Source organism: Ambystoma mexicanum, chromosome 3q, assembly GCF_040938575.1.
Source record: "Ambystoma mexicanum isolate Mex_15411 chromosome 3q, UKY_AmexF1_1, whole genome shotgun sequence".
In the NCBI taxonomy this organism is placed as follows: Eukaryota; Metazoa; Chordata; class Amphibia; order Caudata; family Ambystomatidae; genus Ambystoma; species Ambystoma mexicanum.
In genome coordinates, this window is record NC_090926.1 from 1237651645 (window position 1) to 1237678843 (window position 27199).

The 27199-nt window shown below is 42.8% G+C and overlaps 1 protein-coding gene across 1 annotated transcript in view; it reads left to right on the top strand.

Annotated features, from left to right (window-relative positions):
* Positions 1–27199, top strand: part of LOC138447816 (tetratricopeptide repeat protein 39A-like) — a 344056-nt gene that overhangs the window by 203240 nt on the left and 113617 nt on the right. Inside the window, exons 4-5 of the mRNA XM_069604182.1 lie at positions 20394–20467; positions 21683–21750. Of these exons, the coding sequence (XP_069460283.1) occupies positions 20394–20467; positions 21683–21750 (142 nt within the window). The remainder of the gene's footprint in view (positions 1–20393; positions 20468–21682; positions 21751–27199) is intronic.

A 27199-nucleotide genomic window follows, 5' to 3' on the forward strand; every position in this document is an offset into this window, starting at 1 on the left:
TTCTGCCAGTTGATTCTCAACTTCCCTGTCAAATCCCGGCCACCAATAATCCGATCTCAAAACCCCCTTGGTTTTGGTAATCCCGATATGACCAGCATGTGCTATGTCGATAATCCTTTTCCGTAAACCTGCCGGCACAACTGCTCTCCCCCACCTGAACATAACCCCATCGATAACAGATAATTCATCCTTTACCTCCCAATAAGGTCTTTCCTCCTTTGCCAATTCAGATTTGTTGGGCCATACGGACGTCAATACGTAAGCAATTACCCTGCTAAACATTATGTCCCTTCCAATCTCTGCTAACCACTCTTCTTTTGACACAATTCCTTCAGTGTTTACAAATACCATTTCCATTTCCATCTCCTCAATTGACCCTTCCTGGTCTGCAACTTTCACCCTTGAGAGATTGTCTGCTAACCTGTTCTCCTTCCCGGGAATGACTTCCATAGAAAATGTGTGCTCCTGCATCCTGGTAACCCACCCGGCTACCCTGCGTGACACCTTATCCAAACCTTTACTTTCGAAAATAATCTTTAGGGGCTTATGATCCGTGCGTAATATAAATTTCATACCCCACACAAAATTCTTGAACCTCTCAACTGCCCAATAACATGCTAGAGCTTCCTTCTCGAGTACAGAATACCTTAACTCCGCACCTTTCAAGCCACGTGATCCATGCGCTATCACTTCTTCTGAACCATCATCCTGTTTTTGTGAAAGTACTGCACCCAGACCACCCTCACTTGCATCTACTGTGATGATGGAACACCTTTTTGTATCAAAACACCCTAACGGGCGGGCCATATCAATCTCTTGTTTGATCCTTGCAAATTCCATATCACACTTTTTGTTCCATATGAACTCAGCACCCTTTTTTAGAATCTTCCTCATTTCCAACACCTTGGATGCATAATTCATGACGATCTTTTGATAGAATTCCGTCATGCCCAAAAATGACCGCAGTTCACTTTTATTGGTTGGCTTTTCGATCACCTTTATCGAATTTACAATGTTCTCCTTGGGTTTCACCCCTTTATGTGAAACTTCATGGCCTAAGTAATCAACTTTTGAAACCGCAAATTTACACTTTTCCTGCCTCAACGTGACCCCTCTCTCCTCAAAGATTCTCAACACCTCGAGCAATCTTTTGTCATGTTCTTCCAGCGATTCCCCACATACTAAAACATCATCTTGGAAACAAAATACCCCTTTCACACATCTGAGCAACCGATCCATCACTTTTTGAAAAACCGACGAGGCCGATGCTAATCCAAAAGGCATCCTTCTAAACTGAAAAACTCCCTCGTGAGTGATGAAAGCAGTATATTTTCTGCATCCCTCCTCCAACTCAATCTGGTGATAAGCTGAGGCCATATCCAATTTTGAAAAAAAAATTTCCCCGCCCAACCATGGTTAACATTTCACACATGTTTGGCAAAGGGTGCCTGTCCACCATGACACATTTGTTGAGTTCACGCATGTCTATGCACAATCTTAGATCCCCTGAGCTCTTTTTAACAACTACTACCGGGGACACCCATTCAACACCTCCTGCCTTCTCAATTACACCCAACTGTAACAACTTCATCAACTCCTTTTTGACCCCTTCCCTTAAGGACAATGGTACTGGCCTGAGTTTCGCAACCACGGGTGTACTATTTCGCTTTAGTACAATTTGGTGTATAAAACCCTTCACTTTCCCCATATTCCCATTGAACACACCTCTGTGCTTTTCTGCATATTTGCATGATTCTACACATGGTTCTGACACCTGGAAAACCTGCTCAACTTTTTTGGGATCTAGCCTGATGGCCAGATTTTTCTGCTCCCTCCATCCTAATAAGGTCTGACCCCTTTTTGTTATATAAACCTTGCCATTACATTTGCGTCCCTTGAACTCAAATTCGCTCCAGACATACCCCGATAAGTCAATCTTATCTTGATTATAACCACCTGGATTTATATCAGGTTTAGATAAACTGGACACTTCTCCTTGCATGTCCTTCTCAAACACACTTTTAGGCACTAATGTAATTTTTGACCCAGAATCTGCCATCATGGATATCTCATGCCCGTTCACTTTAACTAACGCATACGGACGCTCACAATCATCCATGTTTTCGCTCTCCGACACAACATTAACAGTATTAATAACAACATTCTGCAAAGGAATGGACATTTCCTCCTCAGATGATCTCCCATCTTCTTCTTCATTCACATATAAAACTTTCCTTTGATTAGTCTGTCCAAATTGAAAGTTTTTACAGCAATTCGCATAATGCCCCTTCCTTTTACACCTAGCACATGTAGCCCTGCGACCCGGGCATACAACAGATGATGCAAAATGTGTGTTGCTAGCACATCGGAAACATAGTCTTTCCTCCTTCTTCTCAGTCTTCTGCACTGTCTCTTGACCTCTTTTCTCCTCTATAACTCCACGACTTGACTGCCGAGTCCTGGACTTTTTCTTTGGCTTCCCATCAGTCACACTTAAGACTTCGGATTTGTTCTCCTTTGTTTCTCCCATCTCATTCTTAGATAACTTGGCTACACACGCTAAGGAATGTTCCACTCTTCTTGCAATGTCCAACACTTCATCTAAATTAGGCTCATCTCTCAGCCATATCTCCTCTCGAATTTTGTTTGCCCTGCAATGTGTCATAAACTGATCACGTATGTGTTCATCAAATTTCTCTTGAAATTTGCAAGACAAAGCAAGGTGTCTCAATGCCGTTACATATTCTTCCACCGATTCTCCAGATGCCTGCACACGCATGCGAAAGTTATAACGCTCCAATATAGTGCTGGTCTTTGGGTTGAAGTGCTTATCCAACTTCATCAAAGCCATGTCGAACTCGTTCATGTCATCTCCAGAGCCATCACCATGGGGTTGTGGAAGCGTCTCGTATACTCTTTGACCCTCATACCCCAAGAAATGTAGTAACAAAGCTAATTTTCTCTCACTTGAGTAAGATGTTCCCCCAGCTGCTCTCAAATAGTGCAAGAACCCCTTGCGCCATGCCATTGGGCCCATAAAATTTTAACAGGTCCTGGAATTGGCATAAAAATTGGTGGACCTGCGATGCCCGGTAATCCTGCCATGTTGCTGAGCAACTCTCCTAGCTGGAACAGTATACAGTTTCAATGAACACCTTTTGGCTTGTGAGAAAAAAAAACTCTTGGCCGTCTCTCCACGCTCTTCTGTTTGCAGTAGGCGCCCAGTAAAATTACAGTTCCTAGTTTTGCAACAGAAAACAAATTTTTCACTGGTAAAGATTTCACCGAGTATCAATGGACCACCATCATTTTTCTTTTGTATCTCGAATCTTCATCAAATCGAGCGGTAGATTGCACTGCTACTGTGTGTCCATCTGAACGTTTTATTTGTGCTGCACGTTCTTCACCGTGTATACGGTATTGTTCTGTGCTGTGCCCTGCCCACTGCCTGCCCGTCAAACACTGGGCGTCTTCAAGTTTACAACGCAGAATCGTTTCCGCACACAGACGTTGTGAGCCTTCTCGATACACACGGTTGAGCTGATCCTTCGCTTCTGCACTACGGGGCAGCAACCCAGGCTGCTGGGCTAACGCACTCCTCCCCGTTTTGTACGCACGAGTAGTTACTGTCCGGCCCCGAAAAGTTCTCGTATAAATACGACTGCACCACGGGCCTCCGCGACGCTGGCAGGGCAACGTGCGCGTCACTTACTTGGCAGTGGGCGGCCGGCTCACTCTGGGGAACATCATCCGGAACCCTCGTCCATAGGCCCCGCTCCAGCACAGCCCAGAAATCAGGCGGTCCGGACTCCAGACGACCAAGATCAGCAGGGAAGGCACGTCGCTGGGACACGACGCCAGAAGCTCCCTCGGAGGCCACTCAACGCTAAGGAAAGCGGAGCGACTTACACAATGTGGACTGGTCGTGGGGGGTCTCCTAACATCCCATCCTCGTCGCCATTGTTATGAAGACGAATGAGTCTCAGGTAAGTCTTCATATAAGTATTTATTTAAGTTAAAGGATGAAAAGACCCCCCACAGCTGAGGACCTCTCTGCTCCAGTACAAAGATACCAACTGACAAACATAGAACATTGAACAACATAAAGGCTCACAGGTTGGTTCTATGACATCACCAGAGCTACTTGAACCAGATTTACATAGCATTCTAATTCATGCTTATTATGCATTACTCTCTGAATAAGCAACTTCACAACACTATGTTACAGCATTTCTTTGGTAAAAGAAAGTATTTGTCTGTGGGCAGGTGCTACTTTGGGCAACTCTAGCCAATTTTGAGCTTTGTTATGAGACTGTGAATTCATGCACTCCCAAAAATTAACCTATCTCAAAATGTGCCACAATTTCTCAAAATGGCCCCCGACTAGTGACTAATACTTTAAAAAATATATTATTTATTTAATATTCATCAATCGATAAGGATTTTAATCCCAAAATAATATTGCCAAAATATCAAATAATTACAATATTAACAATAACAATAATATACCAATTGACACAAGACATGAAACAATCATTTAATAGAATGCTAGTAAATCTAAAAACTCTTTCGTATTACTCTGATGACCTGATTGCACAGAGCCTGCATAATCTGTGATGTTGGTCCAAGCCTGCAGACGTGTCTAATGTCACACTTAAAGTGAAGATGGGAGCTACTGAAGGATCATCAGGTACACGAGTACACCACTTACGGTAGATCACTCCTCACCAAAAGCGTGCCACCAACGCTCAGAAGCATGCATTCAGCAGGTGTATGTGCCATCGATGTTTGCTTTTAGACACACCCCTTTCGGTCTTTTGCAGTTTAAGTAGGTGTTTCCTACCCCAAAAGTCATAGCCGCACAGTAGAAACGCTCTAATTATAGCTTTGGAAACCTGTAGACGGGAGTCAATGGAGTACCCACTGTGTTCACAACGGGAGTATCAAGCATTGCAAGAGTGAGCGGACGAGCCACAAAAAAAGTCCTGCTACTTTTCCCCCCCAAATGCAGTGCGTAAAATTCCATACGGTCTCATTCGTGCCGCCAAACCGCCCACCCCTACCCCAATCAACCTTTTTTGGTAAAATTAGTGGTAGACTGCATTTTACACATAAAAAAAAATAAAAGTACAGCATCATTACAAATACATGAAACCCATCTATTGGAGCCCTGTCCAGGTGCTCTGGGGCGAAATACTGCGAGAAACCTGCAGGTATTCTCCCATGTAGACCCCGAGAATCCTCTATTCAGGTGGCCACGGGAGGGCCATCTCTTTTGGATTCCAACACTTGGGGTGGACAAGCGAGGGAGAATCACCTGGGTAGGTGAGTCTGGGGTCGAGCGCCATGGGAGAAACCCATGGGAGACGCAGTATCCCAAAGGGACAAGAGGTGAAAAGGAGGAAGTCCCTGAAGCCTTCATGGGATATATAAATCCTGCTGTCCCGGATCTAAGAAGGAGGCGAGGATATTGCCGCAGAATAGGGTCAGAAGAAAGAAAGGTCTAGCCTTGACCTTAAAACCTATCCAACTTCCCCTACTTCAGATCATTTCAGGGAGTTTTGCACAGTAAAGAGAGAGAGAAACTCAGTAGCCTAAGGGTGGCGGGAGCAAAAGTGATGAAAGATGCAAGTAGTGTGTTAATCGGAAAGCAAAAAGAAAGCGAGGAAAAGCAGAGAAACAGTGCGCTGGTGGCGCAAAGACAGAGTAAATTTAAAGGGAGCGTAAAGCAAAGAGAGGATGTAAGCGACCCGGAACCAGGAAAGAGAGTATGAGGAACCCAAAAGTAGAAAAGGGTAGATGCAAGGGTGCACGGTCAAGTGAGAAGAGTGTGCCAGGGGCACTGCAAAGCAAGAGGAGTGTGCAAGAGGCACAGTAAAGGAAAAAGGAGGTGCAAGTGTGCACAGCAAAGGCGAAAGAGAAGTGAAGGAGAAACAAGAGCAGAGTGGTGAAAGCACCAGACGGAGAGGTGCCAGAAAAAAGATACAAGGTGTAAAGAGTGGGTTCAGAAGTCAGACAGGGGAGGAGCAACAGCCCAGTGTTTTTAAAAGTATCTGACACTGTCCCAAGAAAGCTCTATGTGTTGGAAGGTACATCTGACAAGGTGAATTGTTGTTTGAAACCAGAGGGGCCTACGCTTGGGGAAGGGAACCCTGAAAGGCCGACAGAGACACTTTGAACTTTGCAAGAGAGGCCGAGACCTGGGGAAAGGAAACCCTGAGAGGCCTAAACAGAAACAGTGTCTTTTTGTTTGGAACTGGAAGGACTGAAGCTTGGGGAAGGGAACCCCAAGAGACCCAGAGACATTGAGAATGCAATTGACTGGCTGCAAGAGCCCTATGTGAAGGGTTCTAAGGGCAACCCTTTTGAGTTGAACTATTTTTGTAACTGGCAGAACTACACCTGATGGTAAGGCTACCTGAAACCGGTCTTGTATTGCATTTCTTTTTTTTTTTTAGCCACCATTTTTTCTTTAAGAAGATCCCAGAACACATTTTGTCTAAGAGTGAGGGCAAGCATAGGTTGTGACAGACAGATTTTGGTTTTGTACTTATGGACATCGATGGCCCTTAAAAACATCAGTTGAGAGAACAACCCCCTTAGGGTTAGGGCCTGTTCGGTATTACACCACCCCCACAAATTGTTGCTTTTGAGTCTGTGTCTCTCTTGATACCATGTCTGTCTCACAATACATGCAAACCTCCTAATTTGCATATGGAATATTTTGCACCAACAGAAATGACTTCACAGAAAAGGACATCGCAAGGAGCATCATCAGTCTTTGATACTTGGAGGCCCCATGGAAGTGACTTTAGAATAAGTTGCCATAAGTAAGCCAAGTGGCAAATAACTTTGTGGTGCAAAATACCTACATTGCACTATTATATATGCAGCAACTCTATAGTCATTAGGTTTTTTTTTATAATAGCATGATACATTAACATAAGCTATGAAGTGAATGGGAATCACTTACAGAGCTTGCGATAACACATAGTGTGATTAAATATTTGCCCAGGATCACACACTTTTGTTAATGGTGAAACCGGGATGTGGACAATTTAAGCAACTGAGCACATCTTCCCAGGTTTAGTTGATATAGAGATTTATTAAGGTTTTGCTTTGCATTTCATGTGCTTAAATAATACTTTATTTATACCAATGCCTTGGAAGCAATCCAGATTACATAACAAACTATCCATTCATAGTAAACTAACTATACACTATATTCATTGTCATAGAAATATGTTGAGCAATAAGAGTATGGCTTTAGTTTTATTCTCCCCATTCTGCATGTAAAGTCACAATAGCATCATGCAGATTAATGTGAGCCTAAAGAATCACCCTTGGATGGGCTTTAAAGACCTAGTCATCTATATATATGAAACAAAGTTGTGTTTGTTTGTGGGTTTGTATATGGCGTTGATCTTCGGGACGTAACTCCTCATGAACGGTGAAGTCTGATGTCATGAATTTTGCATGGAATATTCTTTATTTCATTGCCAAATTAATACAACTATTTGTAGCTCAATAGGTCATCCCGTTCCCGAGATAATGAATGTTTTGTTTTTTTCGGCATTACGTTTTGTGGTCCGCACGCCATCTCCAGGTCATTTGTAGAAAGTGCTCATCATCGCGCTGTCTGTGCCAAACTGGTCTTGTTTGTTTTCACATTTTTTAGAAGAGTGTTAGTGTGTCTTTCTTTTCATTGATTTGTTTTGCAATAAACCTGATACATGTTAATTTTACTAATTAGTTCAACACCACATTTTTCTTTACCTCCAATTTAAATTCTCACATGAATATCATATTTGTATGCTTACTCTGATTATTTGCAGTGTGTTTAGCAGCGAAAAGTGACCAAACATATAGTGTCTGGAGACCTTAAAAATGGCAGAGGTGTGCGGTATAAATCAACATAGCCTATATTGCACTTAACACATTTTGTTTGCTTTTTGGTTTACTCATGAATTTCTTGCAATGTTGCTTTCCAGAATAGCATCAAGTATCGAAGCCTCTTTCACTTCCTATAACATCGTTTTCTGTGATATTACACAGGTGTCCATACATATGCAAATTAGGGTCCCCTGCACGTCCTTTGTCACATAGACCCTCACTTATCATAGAACCTGCCTTGGATATTGATAAAGGGCATCATTCTGTACTCAAAATTGCCTCCATCCTTTCCACTGACATCTGTTGCCGGCTTTCTCAGGAGAAGCTGGTCAGCTACCCCTTGTGAGAGACCGATCCCTCAATAGCCTGTCCATTGAGAACATTGTATATCCCATGATATTTCTAATCTAAAAAGTATGTATGTTAATAAACGCATGTTTTTCATGGACACTGCAAAACTGTATAAACACTGATATACACAAATGTTTAAATTGTGTTAAAAATGCTGGCAAAACACCACTGAAATTGACCAAACATAAACACTGAAACCCCAAAACCCTAAATATACTGTCGTCTGAAACACTGCATTTATTGAGAGCTTATTTTTGAAGTCGCTGCAGCATACATGGTGGAGCTAAAGATGGGCATAACACAGCTACACTGCACTCTCGGGGGGGGAGGAGGGGGGAGATTTTCATTGTTATGAAGGTGGAGGTGGGGACGGAACAGGAGTTATGTTTCTGTCTCCCGTTTGCCCCCACCTTCAAAAACAACTTTGATTTCAAGCCAGCATGAGATTATCATGCTGGCGTTAAACCAATGATTCCATTGGAAACTGGCTGCTTTTTGCACTAGTGAAAAGCAGACGGTTTCCATAGGTCATTCTAAACGCATGCAACCGTGCGTACTTGGCAGGCGACGTTTAGTATATTTGTGCTGCAGAGGGCGAATTAACAAGTTGAAATATGCTTTCACCATCCCTTTACACTATGCATTTGTACTCCGCACTACAAATAACAGAAATTGCCCGGAGGGGACTGGTTTGCACATAAGTGCAAATGTAAGGGGCCCTGTATGGGCAATTAACGTTTTTCAAGATAATGAGCTCCTTAGTGTTTTGGATGACAGTATATTCAAGTGATGCACAGCCCGCTCAGCAAGTGAAGTGGCAGTGCATTCCCTGAATATACTGTCATCAAACACTGCATTTATTAGTGTTTTGGATGACAGTGTATCCAAGATACGGCACCGCTATAAATTCGGTCAAGAGTAAGTGAGGGTTACTGTTTTAACTTCCTGCAGATGTAAACACTTCCCAGCGAGTGATAAAAATATTTCCTGAGTGGGAGAATCTAATGATGTCTTTAAAAAGCATGAGTCTTGTGAGAAGGTTGAAAAGGCTTCCAGAGTGGGTGACACCTTACATATGTGGATAAGTTGTGAGGCACGCAGCATACATCTCATCTAGACACATGTCAGGCAGATGTAGCAAATCCAGGACACAAGTCCCAGAATGCAAGGTTTTACTTTGCATTATGGGACTCTTACACTAAATTTATAATAAAAGAGCAAAACTACAACTACCAAAATGCAAAGGGGGAGGGCTGGACTCTGAGTGAGCCGATGTGTGCACAACAGCCATTTTAGGCCAGCATCGTGGTTCCCACAAAGAAAGATCTGACCCATAACACAACGGCAATGATTACGATTTTTTTAAAATGTTGAACTACACCAATGGCTACTGTAAGGCAAGACCTCCAGACAACAAAAACACTCCACTATGGAAAAGGTCCTGGTGGACCGCTTTGCAAGGAAAGCAAGATGTATTTTGTATACAAAAAGGAAAAAGGTATCGACAGGTCCAGTAGAACCAAACTGGTGTAGAGCTCTGTAAGTTCAAAGCAAGTTCAAGGTGTTAAGGAAAGAAATTGTCACTCATGACGTGAACAATATACAGTGGTAATCTTCCACACTGATTGGCTACCGCCTATAAACATACTGCCAGTCCCCTAAAGTTCCTTGGCCACATCATAATCTACTCCTACCCTCTAACACATGGTTTCCCTGTTCTGTCACCTTGGTCCCCAGCTACTGGATTGACGAATTACCTGGAATGTTACCCGTTCCTTTGGCCTAGTCACGCTGTGTGCACTTGATCATAAGCATGAGCTCAGTGGACAACTCCAAGGTCAAATTGGCCCTTTGAAATAATAGTGCCCTCCATTTCATACCAGACACGCAGGCGCCCCAGCAATGTGTGTATGAACTAGATTTGTTGGCATCGCCACTTTCTCTTTGTATCACAAATCACAGGATGTTCTGCTCTTTGCTCCCCCCCTTATCAGTTGCCCACCCGCGGTACACCTCCTTGCTCTCTCGAGGTCCACATCAATCGGCCCAATTCTGATGGATTTATGTACTCTATTGCCAACTGGCAGTTCAAATGGGACGGCCATTGTCCCGGGGGCCACTAGCCCCCTAACTCTAAACCGAGCATTTTGGCAGCTCGAGACCTCTGATCTGGCTCCCAAGGATTTGTCCTTCGGGAGGGGTGCAGCTCTACCCTCACACTGCCGTTCACATTCCAATCTTAGAGTCTATCTCTTTCTCTACTTGTGGTGTTCCCCAGGGTCTAACCTCTTTCCCTGGATCTTCAACCACTACCTGGCACCTCTTGCCCACCACATCACTACTTACTGCTCCAATTTTCAATGTTATGCGGATGACACGCAGCTCTCTTTCTGGCTCCCCTCAGCCACGTCTGCTTCTTCTCTCATACCAGACTGTCTGGCCACAATTCAGGAATGGTGTGCCGCCAATGATCTCTCCTTTAATGCCAGTAAGACTGAGATGCTCCTCATTGGGACACCCGCTCCCTCCTTTCCTCTCTCTCTCTCTCTCTCTCTGGCCACCCATTTTGGGCCCTCTTCCTGCTCCTTGCTGTAAGGCTAAGGACGTTGGTGTCCTCTTCGACTCCACCTTCTCCTGCTCTTCTCACATCTCTGATGTCTCTAAGAAGTCAAACTATCAGCTGCACCTCCTCTTCCTTTTCTCACTTTCCCCCAGAAGTGCACTGTCGCCAGTGCTCTGGAGCTCTCTAGGCTGGGCTATTACAACAGTCTCTTTCTAAATCTTTCTGCTTCTACTCTTTGACCGTTACAACTTATCCAGAACAGGACTGCGTGACTTGTCCTTGGCATCAAGCCCAGGGATCGTATCTCTCCAGCTCTGAAATCTCTTCACTGTCTTCCCGTGGCTTCATGGAGCAAGTTCAAGACCCTCTGCATCGTCCACAAATCTTTCTGTGGTCTGGGACCGCTCTACCTCCAACTGTCTCTCCCAAAACATCTTCCTTCTCGAGCTCTCCGCTCATCCACTTCCAACTCTCTGAAGGTCAGCCGCTTCTCCAAGCAGAGAGTTGGGGGCAGATCTATCTCCTCGGCTGGGGCTTCCCTCCGGAACAGCCTCTCTCAAACTTGAGCAGAACCACCTCTGGTTCCGGAAGCAACTCAAGACCTTTCTTTTCACTTCCACTTTCTCTCTTCCTCTCCCCTGCTGATACACCTGACTTCTCCTTGCACTGCCTCCGGGCACCCCAGCACTTAAGGGTCTGTGTCTGCAACCCTAAAGTCCCTTCTCTCTGCACTTATGAGCCACCTGCTGGCTGCACTTGTGAGTTAACTGCACCTCCTACTTCCTCTCACCCCTGGCACTTCTCCCCTTCCCTATTCCCTCTTCCCCGCACTTGCGTGATGTGATTGACACAAGGCCTAGTAAGATCGTTATTTTGTCCTCCCGTTGTTTCCCCCTCCTTGTCTTGTTGCGCCTAGAAACACTTGTGTACATGCGCGTTATAAATGCCACATCATATCATATATCATTCCACAGGCCTACGACTTGATACAATTAGACAATGCCGCTATTATCAGCTTCACTCCTTAGACCTCGGAAAGGGAAAATTATTCAAACTCTTCATTATGCCACGCTGTCACACAAATGCAAGGCTACACTTCCAATATGGCGATGCTTCATTGTTTCCCGCACCCAGGTCCTGTGTCTACATCCTCATTACACATTATATTTCACTAGTGCTACACAATATCACCCATGCCTACCTAAGCTTCTAGAACTATTTAAAAAATACATGTGATCCCAACTGCGCTCTCCATCCCCCTCCAGTCGCATACCTTCACTTTTCTTGTGTGCTAATAGATTCTTCTTAACCAGAATCGTATGGCCTTGTATGAGAGCTGTATGTGCATCCCAAAACTACCATACTAGTACATAGGGCTACTAATGCTGTCAAACTGGCTGGTCCCCTGGTGAAGCCAAAACTAAATTACAGTTGCTACCGACCCTCTCCACCACACTAGTGTAGAGTGATATGATCACCCTAGGCATAAATGCAGTGTTTAAAAGGAACACTTTCCTAGTAGTCATTTGCGCAAACATAGGACAACAGAGAATAAAGGGGTGCAGTGTGGGGGACTTTGGTGGAAGTCCCTGTGACCCCAAAAATAAAGTCAAAGGATCTATAAAGCCGAGGGGAAAAAAACGAATTTTAGGGGGTACCATAAAATGGGACATGAGAATTCCCAAAAATTGAATTCTACTTTAAACGTTATTCACCATAGAGTCTCTGGTACTGGTAGCCGTAATTCCCGTTTCCTGCAGACTGATCCCACCACCACCACCACCCTTTCTTTGACGTGTACATGGAGTGAAAAGGGCAGAGGTGTGTTTAACTAGCTGGTGTGTTTCAGGGTGCATCACTTGCATGGAGGGCATGCTGTGTACCAACCCAGATTTTTTTTTTTCTGTGAAGAAGTGTTCCTGTCTCTGTTATCACATACAACCAAAATATCCTCATTAATTGGAAGATTATATAAAACAATACAAGCTATTGTGATAAACCCAATGGAGTCATCACTGATTTCCCGGCGGTAACCTCCTCCCATGTGGACAGGGGACGGCAACCGGTAACTGATCTCGGCCCAGCGAGCGGCTATATGAGGGAGGGATCACATGGCGGAGACAACCTCTGGGGAGATGTCATGGCTTCATTGGTTGCGACATGGTATCCCCCATTTTCTCTTGCAAATAACTCTCTCCTATTCAATTCCCTCATGGCCTATTGCTATGTATCTACTCGAAAAACTGGACTTCTTTTCCCAGAATGACCGAAATACTGAGATGAGGACGAGGGATCGAGCAGGTCAGAGGGCAGGAAGCAACAACCTCAGCGAGCGCTCTAGTAGTTGTGCATACACACCAATGCCCGGAAAGTTTAAAATGCAAGTGAAGCAAATAATAGAGGTCAACTACAGCTGCCTGGGTAGAGCGAAGTCTCTTGGGACCTTAAGGAAACTGAAAGGCGATTACTGGTCTGGTGGAGGTAAGAGGCTCACCATCGAAGAAAGTAAACGCTGCTGGGAGGAAAAGACACGCTGCAGGAAAGCCAGGAGCTGGCGAGGTACTTGTGGGCTTTCACAGGTGATTGCGAGCAGCACATTGCTTACCGGAGCCCAGAGCAAATCAGACGTGTGGAGGAGAAGCCGCGAGAGCTGAAGAAACTGGGAGCAAGTGGTTGGGAGAGGAAAACTGATGGAACCACTTCTCTGGTTGCCCTAAAGCAGGACCCCAGGGCGTATTGGCAGCCATACCTAATGAAAGTAAATGAAGTACAAACAAACGTGAAAGAACTAATTAACGTAGTATCAAAAGGCAATTTTAATTACATACAAAAACCTTACAAACATATGAATATGTATTGAACAAATCTAGAAGGAACCCGGAACGGATAATACATCTGAAGGACATAGTCAAAGCCAAAGTATATTTATAACATTGGAGAAGGGCAGAGAACGCTTGCGATTACAAATGTGTGAGTACAAGTAGCCCTGGCAGGAGAGTATACCAGACAATAATACCTGTGTGAGATAAAGTAGTCCTGAGAAGGGAAAAGCCTGGCAGGAAAACATACCAGGTGTTCAGGAAGAAATTGCAAAGTCAGACAAGTTTATACATTAACATTGTTGTGAGGGATAAGCAACTGTTATATGTGTAACTTCAGAAACCAAGAGAAATCCAGGGGCTGGGAGTCACCCTCTGGATCAGAGACTTCTTATCCTCAAAGAGCTTTTACGTTGGAACCATTTATTCTTATTTTGTGAACACTTTTCAAAACCTCCCAAGGTTAAAGAAATGTCCTGTTTCATCTGTAAGGAACTCATGGTGGCAACAGTAAAGACAGACAAGTAATCACAGTACGGGATTCACTCTCGTTAGCTCTCCCCTTGGCATCCCTCCGTTGGGTTCATATAGCCACTCTAACACACTGTTCACAGTTTATGCTGCTTTAGCTTGTCTTGTGAGGATAGCTCAGGGGCAACACGCTTGCCTTGGAAGCAAGACGACATGGAGTAACACAGGTTCGATCCCCGGGTCCACGCTTAGAAACCTCTGGTTATCTATAATTTGCTTAATACCCAATTACAATTACAATTTATCTCAACCTGTCGACTTGGACCTCTCTCCATCAGGTTCACTACAGCCTTTCTTTAACACAGTTCATGTACCTCTAACACAGTTCATATTTTACTCATTTTCATCAGAAAGCAGGGATTTTTTCTAGCTTCCTTTCGGCATACCTCTGTCGGGTTCACACTTGCCTTTTTCCACAGTTTACAACATTGTTGGAAAACGGGTTTCCCTTCCTCTAGTTTTCTCCTGGCAATGGGTCAGAGACTTTTGATTGTACAGAGTATTTGACATGACCCTTGTAGGACCACTCTGACACCTCGCGCCGCCCTTTCTTAGGTCCTTCTAGTATCCATTTCAAAACAGGTCCCGGTCAGAATCTTTTGAATGAGTGCCCATGTGGCGCCGTACCCCTCTGCACCATGGCCTTAACTGGGCTTTCTTTAAAGTTCACAAACACACAAGTTCTTTGTTCATCAGATCCTTGCTTTCATACTAAGTTGGCGTTTGCAACCTTGGGCTCAACACAGTTCGGTTTGCTATCGGCTCCTTCTGACTCACAGGCTGTGCGAAACCTGTTGGCTTGTCTTCGACCTCTGGAGTCAAGGGCGGTATCACGGTGGCCAGCGTGCCTCCCTGCCTGGGTTATCAATGCAGGAGGCCCCCGTGTACCATTGACATATGTTTGTTTGTTTATTAATTTATAATGCGCGCCAGACCCAGAGGTAACCGGGCACAACAGAAAGAATATACAAAGCTTACAGTGTTACAGGAATCTAGTAATGACAATGTTACAAAAATGTAGTTTACATATATACAGGTGAAGATGATTACAAGGGGATATTATACAATGTACAATACATTTTACAGTCAATGTTAGAATTATATACATAGTTTCATTTTGTTCTAATAATGCATCAATACTAATCAGTTAGGCTGGAGATACATGGGTATCTACAAGTTATTAGAGTTGATGTGTTTGATGAAATTCCTTCTGAAGTGTGAGAAGGGTTGGTCTGCTCTCAGGTTATGTGGCAGAGCATTCCAAAGTTTGGCGGCTATCACTGGGAAGCTAGTGCCGCCAATTTTGGCAAGTTTGAATCTTGGTACTACCAGGCAGTTAGAGTTGGCAGTTCTTGTCGGTCTGGTCGATATTTTTCTCTTGATTTTGTCGGTCAGGTAACTAGGAGCAGCATTGTTAAGGGCTTTGTGGGTCAAGGAGATCATTTTCAGATGGATTTTGCTATCAGTAGAAAGCCATTTGTGTTGGTGTCTAATAGAGGAGATATGCTCCCTTTTATTTATGCCAAGTGCAGCTCCTAGGGCATTATTTTGTAAGGTTTGTAGTCTTTGGGTAATGGCTTTGTTGGCACTGCTGTAAAGGGCATTACAGTGGTCGAGTCTGGAGAGTATTAAGGCTTTCGTCAGGATCATACAGCTGTCATTGGATAGGAAGGGCTTACCTGCTCTTATTAATTTACAGGTGTAGGCTGTGGTTGACGCTAAGGAATTGACCTGCTTAGTGAATGACATGGTAGAATCAAGGTAAAAACCAAGCGTTTTTACTTCCCTAGAGACCTTGATAGTATTACCGTCTATACTGAACGCGGAGTAGTCTGGGCCTAGTTTGTTGATATTGGCCTGCGTGCCCAAGATGATCAGCTCCGTTTTATCATTCAGGCAAAGACCATGAGATGCCATCCATGACTGAATGATGAGATACACTCTATTCACCAACTCCCTGTCCTTACTATAATCCCTGTAAAGCGGGAGGAGGATCTGTGTATCATCTGCATAGTTAGTGTAGGTGATACCTAGATGGTCCAAATCATCGAACAGTTGGTGAAAATGTTGTATAATGTAGGGGAGATACAGGAGCCCTGGGGGTACTCCACATGTGATAGGTATTGGGTCAGCTGCTGCCGAGGGGGAGAACACTCTCATAGTTCTCTCGCTCAGAAAGGATTCTATCTATCTGATGGACTGGGTGGAGAAATGGGCAGCAGTGTCCAGATGTCTACAGAGGACCTTGTGGTCCACAAGGTCGAAAGCAGCTGAGAGATCAAGTAAGAGGAGGAGTGCAGTCTTTCCTTGATCTCTCAGTTCATCTATTTGGGTCTTTAAATCAATGAGGGCTGTTTCGGTACCATGTAGTGGACGGAAGCCAGATTGTCTAGCTCCTAGTAACTTATGTAGTTCGAGGTGTTTTTGAATCTGCGTGTAAGCCACTTTGTCCAGTATCTTCAGTAAGAATGGTACCGTGGTAATCGGGTGATAATTAGTAGGGATGAGAGGGTCAAGAGTCTGCTTCTTGAGAAGCGGGAGCACCCAAGATTGTTTTAAGTTGGCAGGAATGTTGCCTGTGGAGAAAGAGGAATTAATGAGTTTGGAGATGAAAGGTGATGGATCTCTGGCAGCATCTTTAATTATCTGTGCAGGCCAGGTATCACCTTTACAATTGGAGAGTTTAAGGGAGAGGATGATTTTCTCTACCTCTATTGTAGTTGTTTTGGTAAAGGAGAATCTGTTAGTCTTGTTGTTGAGGGTAGCATTGGGTAATGGCTTGGGCAGATTAAGAAGGTTTAGAGATTCTTTTCTTAGTTGTATTTTATTTTGGAGGGTGTTTATTTTGTTGGCTAGTGCGTGTTGGATATCTGTACACCAAGTTTGATCCTTGGTGCAGGTATCTGGTGTGGCAATTGGTGACTCAAGTGTTTTCAATATGGGAAAATGTTTCCCTCAGACTTGAATTAGAATTGGCAATGCAATCGTTATGAGTTCCGCTTGGCCAGGCAAACTTAATTTTTATAGTGGCTAGAGTTAGGTTTGCCTTGTTTTCATCAGTTGGGCAAAGTTTCCAGGCAGATTCACATTTTCTCTTTGATAGGCGTAGTGCCTTAAGTTCAGGTGTGAATCATTTATTTAAGTGGGCCTTGGGTTTACTTGTTCGCAGTTTGAGTGGGGCAATTTTGTCCATAGTGTCAAGCAAGATTTTGTTATATTCGAGAACTAGTACACTAGGGTCTAGGTCGTAGGGCAGAGCATTTAATGTTGGGAGGATAGCAGGGATGATATTATCCACTGTCATGTTCTTCTTGTTTCTAGTTAGGCATGATCGTGCCGTGGGTAGGGCTGTGGTCGGTGGTCGGGTGGTTAGGAGATTGAAGGACACCAGTGAGTGGTCGGTCCAGGGTAATGGCATAATGGAAGAGATGGCGGCTGTGCAGTTGGAATCGGCGACCTAGTCTAATATTCTGCCCTTCAGGTGAGTGGAATTGTTAACTTTATGGGATAATCTTAATGAGTTTAGAGTGTTAGTAATGGTTAAGGCGTGCACATCCACTTGGTCGTTAAAGCTTAGGTTAAAGTCCCCTAGTACCAGCAGTTGTGAGGTAGTTTTGACATTATTGGATAGTAGGTTGTGCAGATCCGCCTCAAAGGTCCCAAGCGGACTTGGTGGTCTGTAAATTAGATGAATAGTTAGTGATTGGGTGTTGTTTATGGGGAGTTTAGCCGTGAGGGCTTCACAGGATTGTAAGGTGTGGGTGGGGGCTAGCCTTAGTGATAAATTTGTTTTGGATATAATAGCAATTCCGCCTCGGCGGGTGCCCTCTCTGTCTTGCCTAGATATAGTATAACTGTCAGGGATGGCTAGCATAAGTGACGGTCCTCCCGCCTTGTGTAGCCAGGTCTCGGTTATGGCCATGAAGTCCAAGTTAGCTTCAGTAATTAGGTCTGCTATGTCAAGGGCGTGGGCAACTAGTGATCTTACATTGAGGAGCGCTCCTTTGTAAGGATGTGCCACCGTTTCCACTTTGAAATGTGTAAGATTTGTAAGATTTGGTGTGCTTCTAGCATTAGACTTAGTCTTAGCTTTAGGAGTTTGAGAATTTTTTGCAGCTGGTGGGGTAGGAACGAAATTGGGAACATTGCATTCCCTATTATATTGGCATTTAGTTTCACGTTTTGTAACAGGGATAAGTCTTCTAGGCAACTCATGTAGTTTGTTGAGTCTGGCACGTAGTTTATTTCGTTCGTTGGTTGAGCTAGGCTGGGAAGCATAGGCTGCTGGTCCTGACACAGCATGGTGCTTAGAGCAGATGTGGGCAGGGTTATTTGTGACTATATCTGTCTTATTGGGTAGGATAAGTACTGATTCGCATGGGGGTCCTCGGTTTGACAGTCCTGATTACTAGTGACCTGGAGTGAGGATATGGCCATTATGCAATAGATGCTGAGTAAGCTTAACATTATGCGGAGCTATCGCTATAATTGGATAGGTAGAAACATCTGCTACTCCACACATTATCTGTACATCCCGGTGTTATGTTTTCTCTTGCGGAGGCTTTGCGGTTGAAAAGGGCAAGGGCATCTCTCTCCTTGTCGTCCTTTCAAGTTTCGCTTCTTTGCGTCTCTGTTTAAACCGCCGTCCTGCAATAGCTGTTTCCTCGTGCGGTTGGCCTTGCTCGAAGTGTGCTCTTGGCTCGGCATTTTATCCCTATGGGGAATAGAAAGGGCTGTCAGGTGTGTGTAGTTATTGTCAATTGCCTGACTCTGCCTGACCCTTGATGGGACATGTCAGGTATACAGCTCTGGTGTTAGTCCGTCTTGTTTCAAAACTGGGACACCCTGGCGGGCTTTCATCCGGAATTATATCTCTCGTATTCCCCTGTGGATTCTTTCTACCTCCTAGAGGCGTTGGTTAATTCGGAAGGGTGGGATTTGTAGGGTTTGTGAAATGAATGGGAAAAATCCTTAAAATAATAGTTGGACTGTTTGTCGAGGGAAGGACTTGGATTATTGTCGTAAAATGAATAGGCAGGGTTGTGAGAATAGTGGTGTTTGGTTAAAGCAGACTGGGAGTTATCATCACATCATTATCATTATCAAATAAAAATTCTGGGGATGTAGTTTGTTACAGCAGCAGGGGTTGGATTCCAGAAAGGTTTACCAGATGCAGAGCGGTTGTTGGATTTTGGAAAGGGAGATTCACTGGGTGGAAAGGAGGTTGATCTAGAACTGCCTATAAAAAGCCTCAGGGACTTGGTCCTCCTGTCATCTTCCCCTATGTCATACCGCGTCTCACCTGGGGTATTCCCCCGAGCATAACCCCGGGTTCCCCTACCAAGGTGATCCTCCCCCACTGGCCCACCCCCAGGAACTGGATCCAACAGCGATGGCCGTGTCCTGGCCACCTGGTTAAGGGATTCCTGGGCTCTACTCAGGAAAACACCCTTAGGTTTCGCACACACCATAGAGTTTAGTTTTAGTGTGAGGGGCAGAATACAACTTTTGACACAGGACAGTATTGTTTTAGACATTCAGACACCAACAGATCCTTAGTTTTTGTTTAGGTAGGGAAATTCCTCTTAAAGTAGGGTCAGAGAGGCATTTTCCCAACTCATTTTTCTTTGAATAAAAGTCTTAAACCAAAAACATGGCTAACTTGCATCTGAGTTTCATTCCTGACACCTCACAGTTTCAAAACTCAAACTATTGTGATTATTTTTTTTTTCGGACTATCATAGCGGCAAACATTTTTGCACAAAGAAAAGATATAAGAGTTACCAGTATAAGAGATACTATCTGAGTAACTTGTAATAAACCCAATGTTTGCCCGTAGGGATGTGCGTAAGAGTATGGGGCATAGAACATTTCAGCATTTAGAATAACATTGTGCTTTACATAAAAACAAATTAAACAACACTGGTAAATCAAAAGGAAAAATTGGTGAATGAGAGGCTTTGGGTGTGAAAGAGGCAATTCTTCCTTAGTAATGTCACATACAGCAATCTAAGTGGAGACCCAAGGGGTTATCTGGGCTAACTTCAGAAAGATTATTCTGGGGCACCTGCTGATAGTCTGCCAGCACCCAGATGGCTCAGGGTCTGTATTACCATAGACGTAACATCAGGGTGCTTGTATGTCTGGCACCCCAGTACTAGGAGGGGACGGGACCAGCTTGTTTTTAAGAACCTCCAGTTTCTGATTTATCTCCATTTCTTTGTCTTTTCTGTCAGGTTCAGGAAAAAGTCAGCGATGGTCTCCTTTTCGGGCCTAGTCGGTAAGCAGAATGGCGAGTCCTTCACGGAAGGTGAGTTTGTAGCTTAGCTGGGTTTTTGGCACAATCGGAGTGAGATTCTTGTTGGGTCCTTGCAAACAGTGAAGGGGTGAACATGTACGATTCCCTGGAATGGACTAAGGTCATATGCTAAAATAGGCAATGGAAGCGAATTTGGTATTTACCCCTATTGCCCGATTACAAGGCTACTTGTCTTAGCAAGTCTGTCGCAGAGGTTAGTGTACAACTTGTGGGTTACCGGGGGGATCCTGGCATGGATCGCTTACCTTCCCCATCTGAGGACGATGAAGGGTACGATTTGGGCTGAGTGTTAAAAATTGGTCATCATTTGTTTATTTGTATTATTATTGGTTTGTTCATTGATAAGCTTGTACAATAACCTAAACATGAAAGGGTCATCACTTATAAGGTCGTTAAGCGCTTGTCCAGCTACAGAAAGTGTGCTCAACAGTGCTGCATTCTCTGAAATATAAAGATAGCTGTTACCAGGGGTTGGCTGGCTGAGTGGCAACTGCTCATTCAATGCAGGGCCATGACCCACTTGCTTGTTGGTGCTGCGTTACTCTTGACCTGAACTGAACAAGAAGTGGGTCTGATTCTGAGAGGGGACATCCTCCTGGGAGCCTGGGCATATGAAGAGTTTTATGTATAGGTTTAGAAGGTAAGAAACATTGTTAAGTGCATACTGACTATGGTCCTGCAATAAATGGCATGTCCCCCATCTTGAAGTCATATCTGTCAAATAGTTGACCAACACTTCCAATAACGCCATTTTAGTACTGTTTTTTTGCCCCTTCCTGTTGAACTGCTGCTGTCCACCATCTTGGTTCCACGACTGCTGAGAAAATGATGTTCATATATGACTTGTGCTGAGGTCTCATGATGGATGTTGTCTGCACCATAGATCTGAAGACAGGAGTGTGATTCGAGGGCTGTGGACTAAATGGAACTGTTTTTACAAAGAGCATTAATGTCAATGGGTCTCTTGAGTGAGACAGTGCTCCAAAGGTTGAGACCTGCAGCTGGTGAGTGAGGCAGGTGGTGTAAAGTGAGTGCAAGTCCTACAACTGGCACACACGAAGCCAGTCGTAGCTGTGAGGGGTAAAGCAAATATGTGTTCCTGGGTATGGTGTCCGGTGTTGTGTGTCGTAGGTGGGTGGCAAAGGGGAGAGGTGTTGTGCGACCTTAACTGATCCTGTTAATCACAAGATCCCTTTTCATTTCTAGAGGAGATCCATGCAGAGGTTTGCTATGCAGAGTGCCTGTTGCAGAGGGCGGCCCTGACCTTCCTGCAGGTAAAGTAGATGGGGATGGGAGTCTCGGAGGTTACAGAGGAAGTATTGGTTAACGCTTATAGAGTGGAAGCAAGTGAGCAGGGTGTCTAGGTTTGGATTGGGATCATTGGCAAACCCTTACGTAGGCTATATTGGTGTCTGGTCCTGGCGTCTGCGTCTGCAGAAGATGCTGAGCCCCACAGATCTCTCAAGAACGTTTGATTAATTACTGCTTTAAACCCACTTGAAGAACTAACACTCCCAAGGGAAAAGGGGAAGTGGAGAGAATAGCAAACGACAGTCGCCTACTTCTGGTGGACTGCAATCTGTAGAAGGAGACATTAATGTTTATTAATTAAAACATGCATTTAATTAACTCAATCTCTAATTATCAAATAATTCAATACCTAAACCCATACCTGTCCAATCTCCGTAATAAACGTGGAGATTATTTAACTTCTTTTTCACATGGACTCATTTAGATTATTATTTTGCACAGTCAATGTTCAGTTTCAGAAAGTCTATGTGAATTTAAGAATACATTTTGATTTCCTTAGCAATATTGTTCAAAATAATGAGTTCAATAATATGAAACCTTCTTTAGGTAAGCAGGAGTTTACTTTAGAGTGTTCATTCATTTAAATGCATGTCATCCTTTCTCAAGCACATTGTATACCTGTTCTGAAGTTGCTTCAAGTTAAGTTAACAAATGCACAATGAAGAGTTCAGATGCAATTTAAATCTTTGACGTGAGCAAGAAGAATGAATTGAGATCCTGCTTAACCTTTGAAGCACATGCACAATGCTAATGAAATCCGATGCTTTTACTTTTCACATGCATGCTATAAATGAGTTCAGATGCTGTTATAACCTTTGACACACATGCGCAATACTAATGAAATCCGATGCTTTTGCTTTTGACATGCGCACAGTAAATGAGTTCAAGTGCTGCTTTATCCTTTAAAACACATGCGCAATGCTAATGAAATCCGATGCTTTTGCTTTGGACATGCACACTGTAAATGAGTTCAGGTGCTGCTTTATCCTTTAAAACACAAGCGCAATTCTTATGAATTCAGCTGCTTCTGCTTTAGACATGCGCACAGTAAAATAAGTTGAGCTGTTGTCTTAACCTTTAAAACACATGCCCACAGTGAATGAGTTCAGGTGCCACCTTTTCTCATGGAGCGCATGCGCAGATATCGAAAAAATGATGCGTTTACAATTCTTACGAACTCGGGTAAATTTCGATGATCAGTAAGCACCGTGACAGGATTTCTGGCACCCATCAAAAAATGACGCCATTCTTGAAATGCAGCCTTTATAGCGATTAATTCTTTATCCATTATTGTATAGTTTCTTTCTGCTGCAGAAAATGTCTTTGAGAAGAATGCTATTGGATGAAGCAGACCAGTTTCTTTATGTCTTTGAGATAAAATAGCTCCAACTGCAAAATTAGAAGCGCCTGCTTCTACAAAGAATGGTTGTGTTGGATCTGGGTGTAAAAGAATAGGACCAGAAATAAATCTGTTCTTCAAGGTGTTAAAAGCCTCTTCCGTTTCTTGATTCCAAAGAAAAGGTACACCTTTTTTAAAAGTCTAGTGATAGGAGGAATAATGGATGAAAAATCTTTGCTAAATATCCTATAAAAGTTAGCAAAACCTAAAAAACTTTGCACTTCCTTGATCATAATAGGAGTCGGCCAATCTTTAACTGCTCTGACTTCCTTTTGATCCATTTCCAAACCTTGAGGAGAAATCACGAAACCCAGAAACTCCACAACTTCAGTATGAAATTGACTTTTATCTAGACTAGCAAAAAGATGATGATCTTGTAGATTCTTCAAAACTTGTCTCACATGTGGATAATGTTGCATCAAATCATGTGAAAAAATCAAAATGTCATCTATAAAGACCACGACAAAAGATCTAGAAATTCTTTCAAAACATCATTAATAAAGAATTGAAAAGCCGCTGGGGCATTACATAATCCGAATGGCATTACCAGGTATTCAAATAATCCAAAACGTGTTTTGAAAGCAGTTTTCCACTCGTCTCCTTCTCTAACTCTAATCAAATGGTAAGCACCTCTCAAATCTAATTTAGTAAAAATGGTTGCTCCTTGAATTTGATTTAACATTTCTGGAATTAATGGAAAAGGATAGCGATTTTTAACAGTGACTTTATTCAAAGATCTTTAATCAATGCATGCTCCGAGCTTTCCTTCCTTCTTGGGTACAAAAAAACAATGGGGAAGCTGCAGGAGACTGTGTGTGTCTAATAAACCCTTTATTAAGATTTTCCTCAATGTATTCCTTCAAATAATCATTTTCCTTCTCGGTCAAGGAATACACCCTACTACTAGGTAAGATTGCTCCATCCTCTAAATCAATTTTGCAATCATATGATCGATGTGGAGGTAACTCCCCTGCCTCAACCTCATCAAACACACAAATAAACTCTTTATAACACTCGGGCAGAAAACCCACCACAGCTCCAATAGAATGTTCTTCAAATCCATTTTGAGCTAAAGCCACTACTCTTCCACTTTCAATACTCTCATCTCTAATCTCATATTTACAATTGAAACAATGTTCCTTACAGATTTCTGATTGAAAATCTAATATTCTTCTTCCCCAGTCAATTGTGGGATTATGATTAGTCAACCAAGGCAATCCCAAAATGATTTGCAGTTGAGGAGCATCAATGAGTTCAAAAACAATATACTCAGAATGATCTTTAACCAGTGTCATAAACAAAGAAACAGTTTCATGAGTGATGGGTCCAGAGGTTAACTGAGAACCATCTACTGCTCTTACTTGCTCTACTGCTATTATTTCAACTAATGGAATTTTCATAGAGCGAGCCAATCCCCAATCCATAAAATTACCAGTTGCCCCTGAATTAATCATGGCTAGTCCTGATCCTTTTAAAACATCATCCAAAAATAAGGATACTCTAATTGTTATATGAGGTACAGCAGCTTGAAGGGTATTCGCCACCTGTTGGGATCGAAAAACACTTGACTGCCCTCTCTTGGGCGTGTAAGGACAATTCCCAAGAAAATGACGACTACGCCCACAATATAAACACAAGTGATTAGCTCTCCTCCTATCCTTCTCCTCTTTAGATAATGGTCCTCTTATTTTGCCTGACTGTTCACAGGATTTACTACTTTCCTCCATTCTTGGTTTCTCAAAACGCTGAACCACCTTCACCTCTCCAAAACCCTTTCTACGTTCATTTCTTCTTTCTCCCAATCAAAAATCTATTTGCATAACTAAGTCAATTAAGGCATCACAAGAAGTAGGACGATCAACCATGGTTGATAAAGCATCTTTAAATTTATCCCTTAAACCTCTGTAAAATAAGGACGATCTCTTGTCCTCTGGCCACCCTGTCTCCAAAACTAGAGCTCTAAAAGCTGTTACATAACTCACTAAGTCCTTATTTCCTTGTTTTAATAACAGTTCCCCATCTATCTCTTGTGAAATCATTCTTCTTCCAAACATTTTCCGAAACTCTTCTTTAAATAGAACAACATCTTTCAAAATTGGATTCTCTTGAGCAACTAAAAGAACTGTCCAAGCTGATGCATCCCCAGTTAAATAAGATAACATAAATGCAACTTTTGCCATGTCAGTTCTAAAACTCTCAGGACGACACAAGAAATGTAACTCACACTGTGTAACAAAAGTAGAAAATTTTTTGACATCTCCACTAAAATGTTCTGGGGATGCTAAAGGAACTGATGTCTGACTCAAATGTGTCTTCCTACTCTATCTTCATCTCTCCCATCTGCTCTTTCCAGAACTGGGGGTTGTTGTTCACTATTCCTTGTGGCTCCTAACTCTGAAGACAAAGACTGCAAACCAGGAGAACCTATTATAATTGAAGAATCTAATCCTTCACCAAAATCCCCTACTCTCTGTGTTCTAGGTTCCCCAAAGGATTCTTGAATCCGAGTCATCTTAACTCCCAACTCCTCCACCTTTTTATGTAATTTTGAATTCTCTAAATGAGCTACTCTTCTTCTCTCAATTCTTGGATTACTTCTCCTAACTGTTCCATAATGAAATCTGTGAGACTCAACAATCCAGGCAGACTATTTTTGACCTTTCATCTGTCCGGTCCTGGCGTCTGCGTCTGCAGGCAGAAGATGCTGAGCCCCACAGATCTCTCAAAGTTTGATCAACAACTGCCTTAAACCCAGTTGAAGAACTAACACTCCCAAGGGAAAAGGGGAAGTGGAGAAAATAACAAACGACAGACGCCTACTTCTGGTGGACTGCAATCTGTAGAAGGAGACATTAATGTTTATTAATTAAAACATGCATTTAATTAACTCAATCTCTAATTATCAAATAATTCAATACCTAAACCCATACCTGTCCAATCTCCGTAATAAACGTGGAGATTATTTAACTTCTTTTTCACATGGACTCATTTAGATTATTATTTTGCACAGTCAATGTTCAGTTTCAGAAAGTCTATGTGAATTTAAGAATACATTTTGATTTCCTTAGCAATATTGCTCAAAATAATGAGTTCAATAATATGAAACCTTCTTTAGGTAAGCAGGAGTTTACTTTAGAGTGTTCATTCATTTAAATGCATGTCATCCTTTCTCAAGCACATTGTATTCCTGTTCAGAAGTTGCTTCAAGTTAAGTTAACAAATGCACAATGAAGAGTTCAGATGCAATTTAAACCTTTGACGTGAGCAAGAAGAATGAATTCAGATCCTGCTTAACCTTTGAAGCACATGCACAATACTAATGAAATCCGATGCTTTTACTTTTCACATGCATGCTATAAATGAGTTCAGATGCTGTTATAACCTTTGACACACATGCGCAATACTAATGAAATCCACTGCCTTTGCTTTTGACATGCGCACAGTAAATTAGTTCAAGTGCTGCTTTATCCTTTAAAACACATGCGCAATGCTAATGAAATCAACTGTTTTTGCTTTGGACATGCACACTGTAAATGAGTTCAGGTGCTGCTTTATCCTTTAAAACACAAGCGCAATGCTTAAGAAATCAGCTACTTCTGCTTTAGACATGCACACAGTAAAATAAGTTCAGGTGTTGTCTTAACCTTTAAAACACATGCGCACAGTGAATGATGAGTTTACAATTCTTACGAACTCGGGTAAATATCATTCAAAACCTTAAATTAAGGTTTTCCATTAACAATCTTCACTCACACGTTCGTTCTGAAACTGGCAGAATTGAATTCAGTTCTGAAGCACTGATCAAAAAGAACTGCGCAGTTAAGGTTTCAAACGCTTCTTCCTTCAGTACAACATCGGAACTTCAATCAGTGTCATTTAAATGGAGTCATAAAAATCCAAGCATATTCTTGAAGGAAAATGAAACAAATCTAATTACCTAAACTAAATAAATACCTAACATGAATAGAATGATAAAAATAAAGCAGCTTGAGAAAAAGCGACGCTCCCACCAA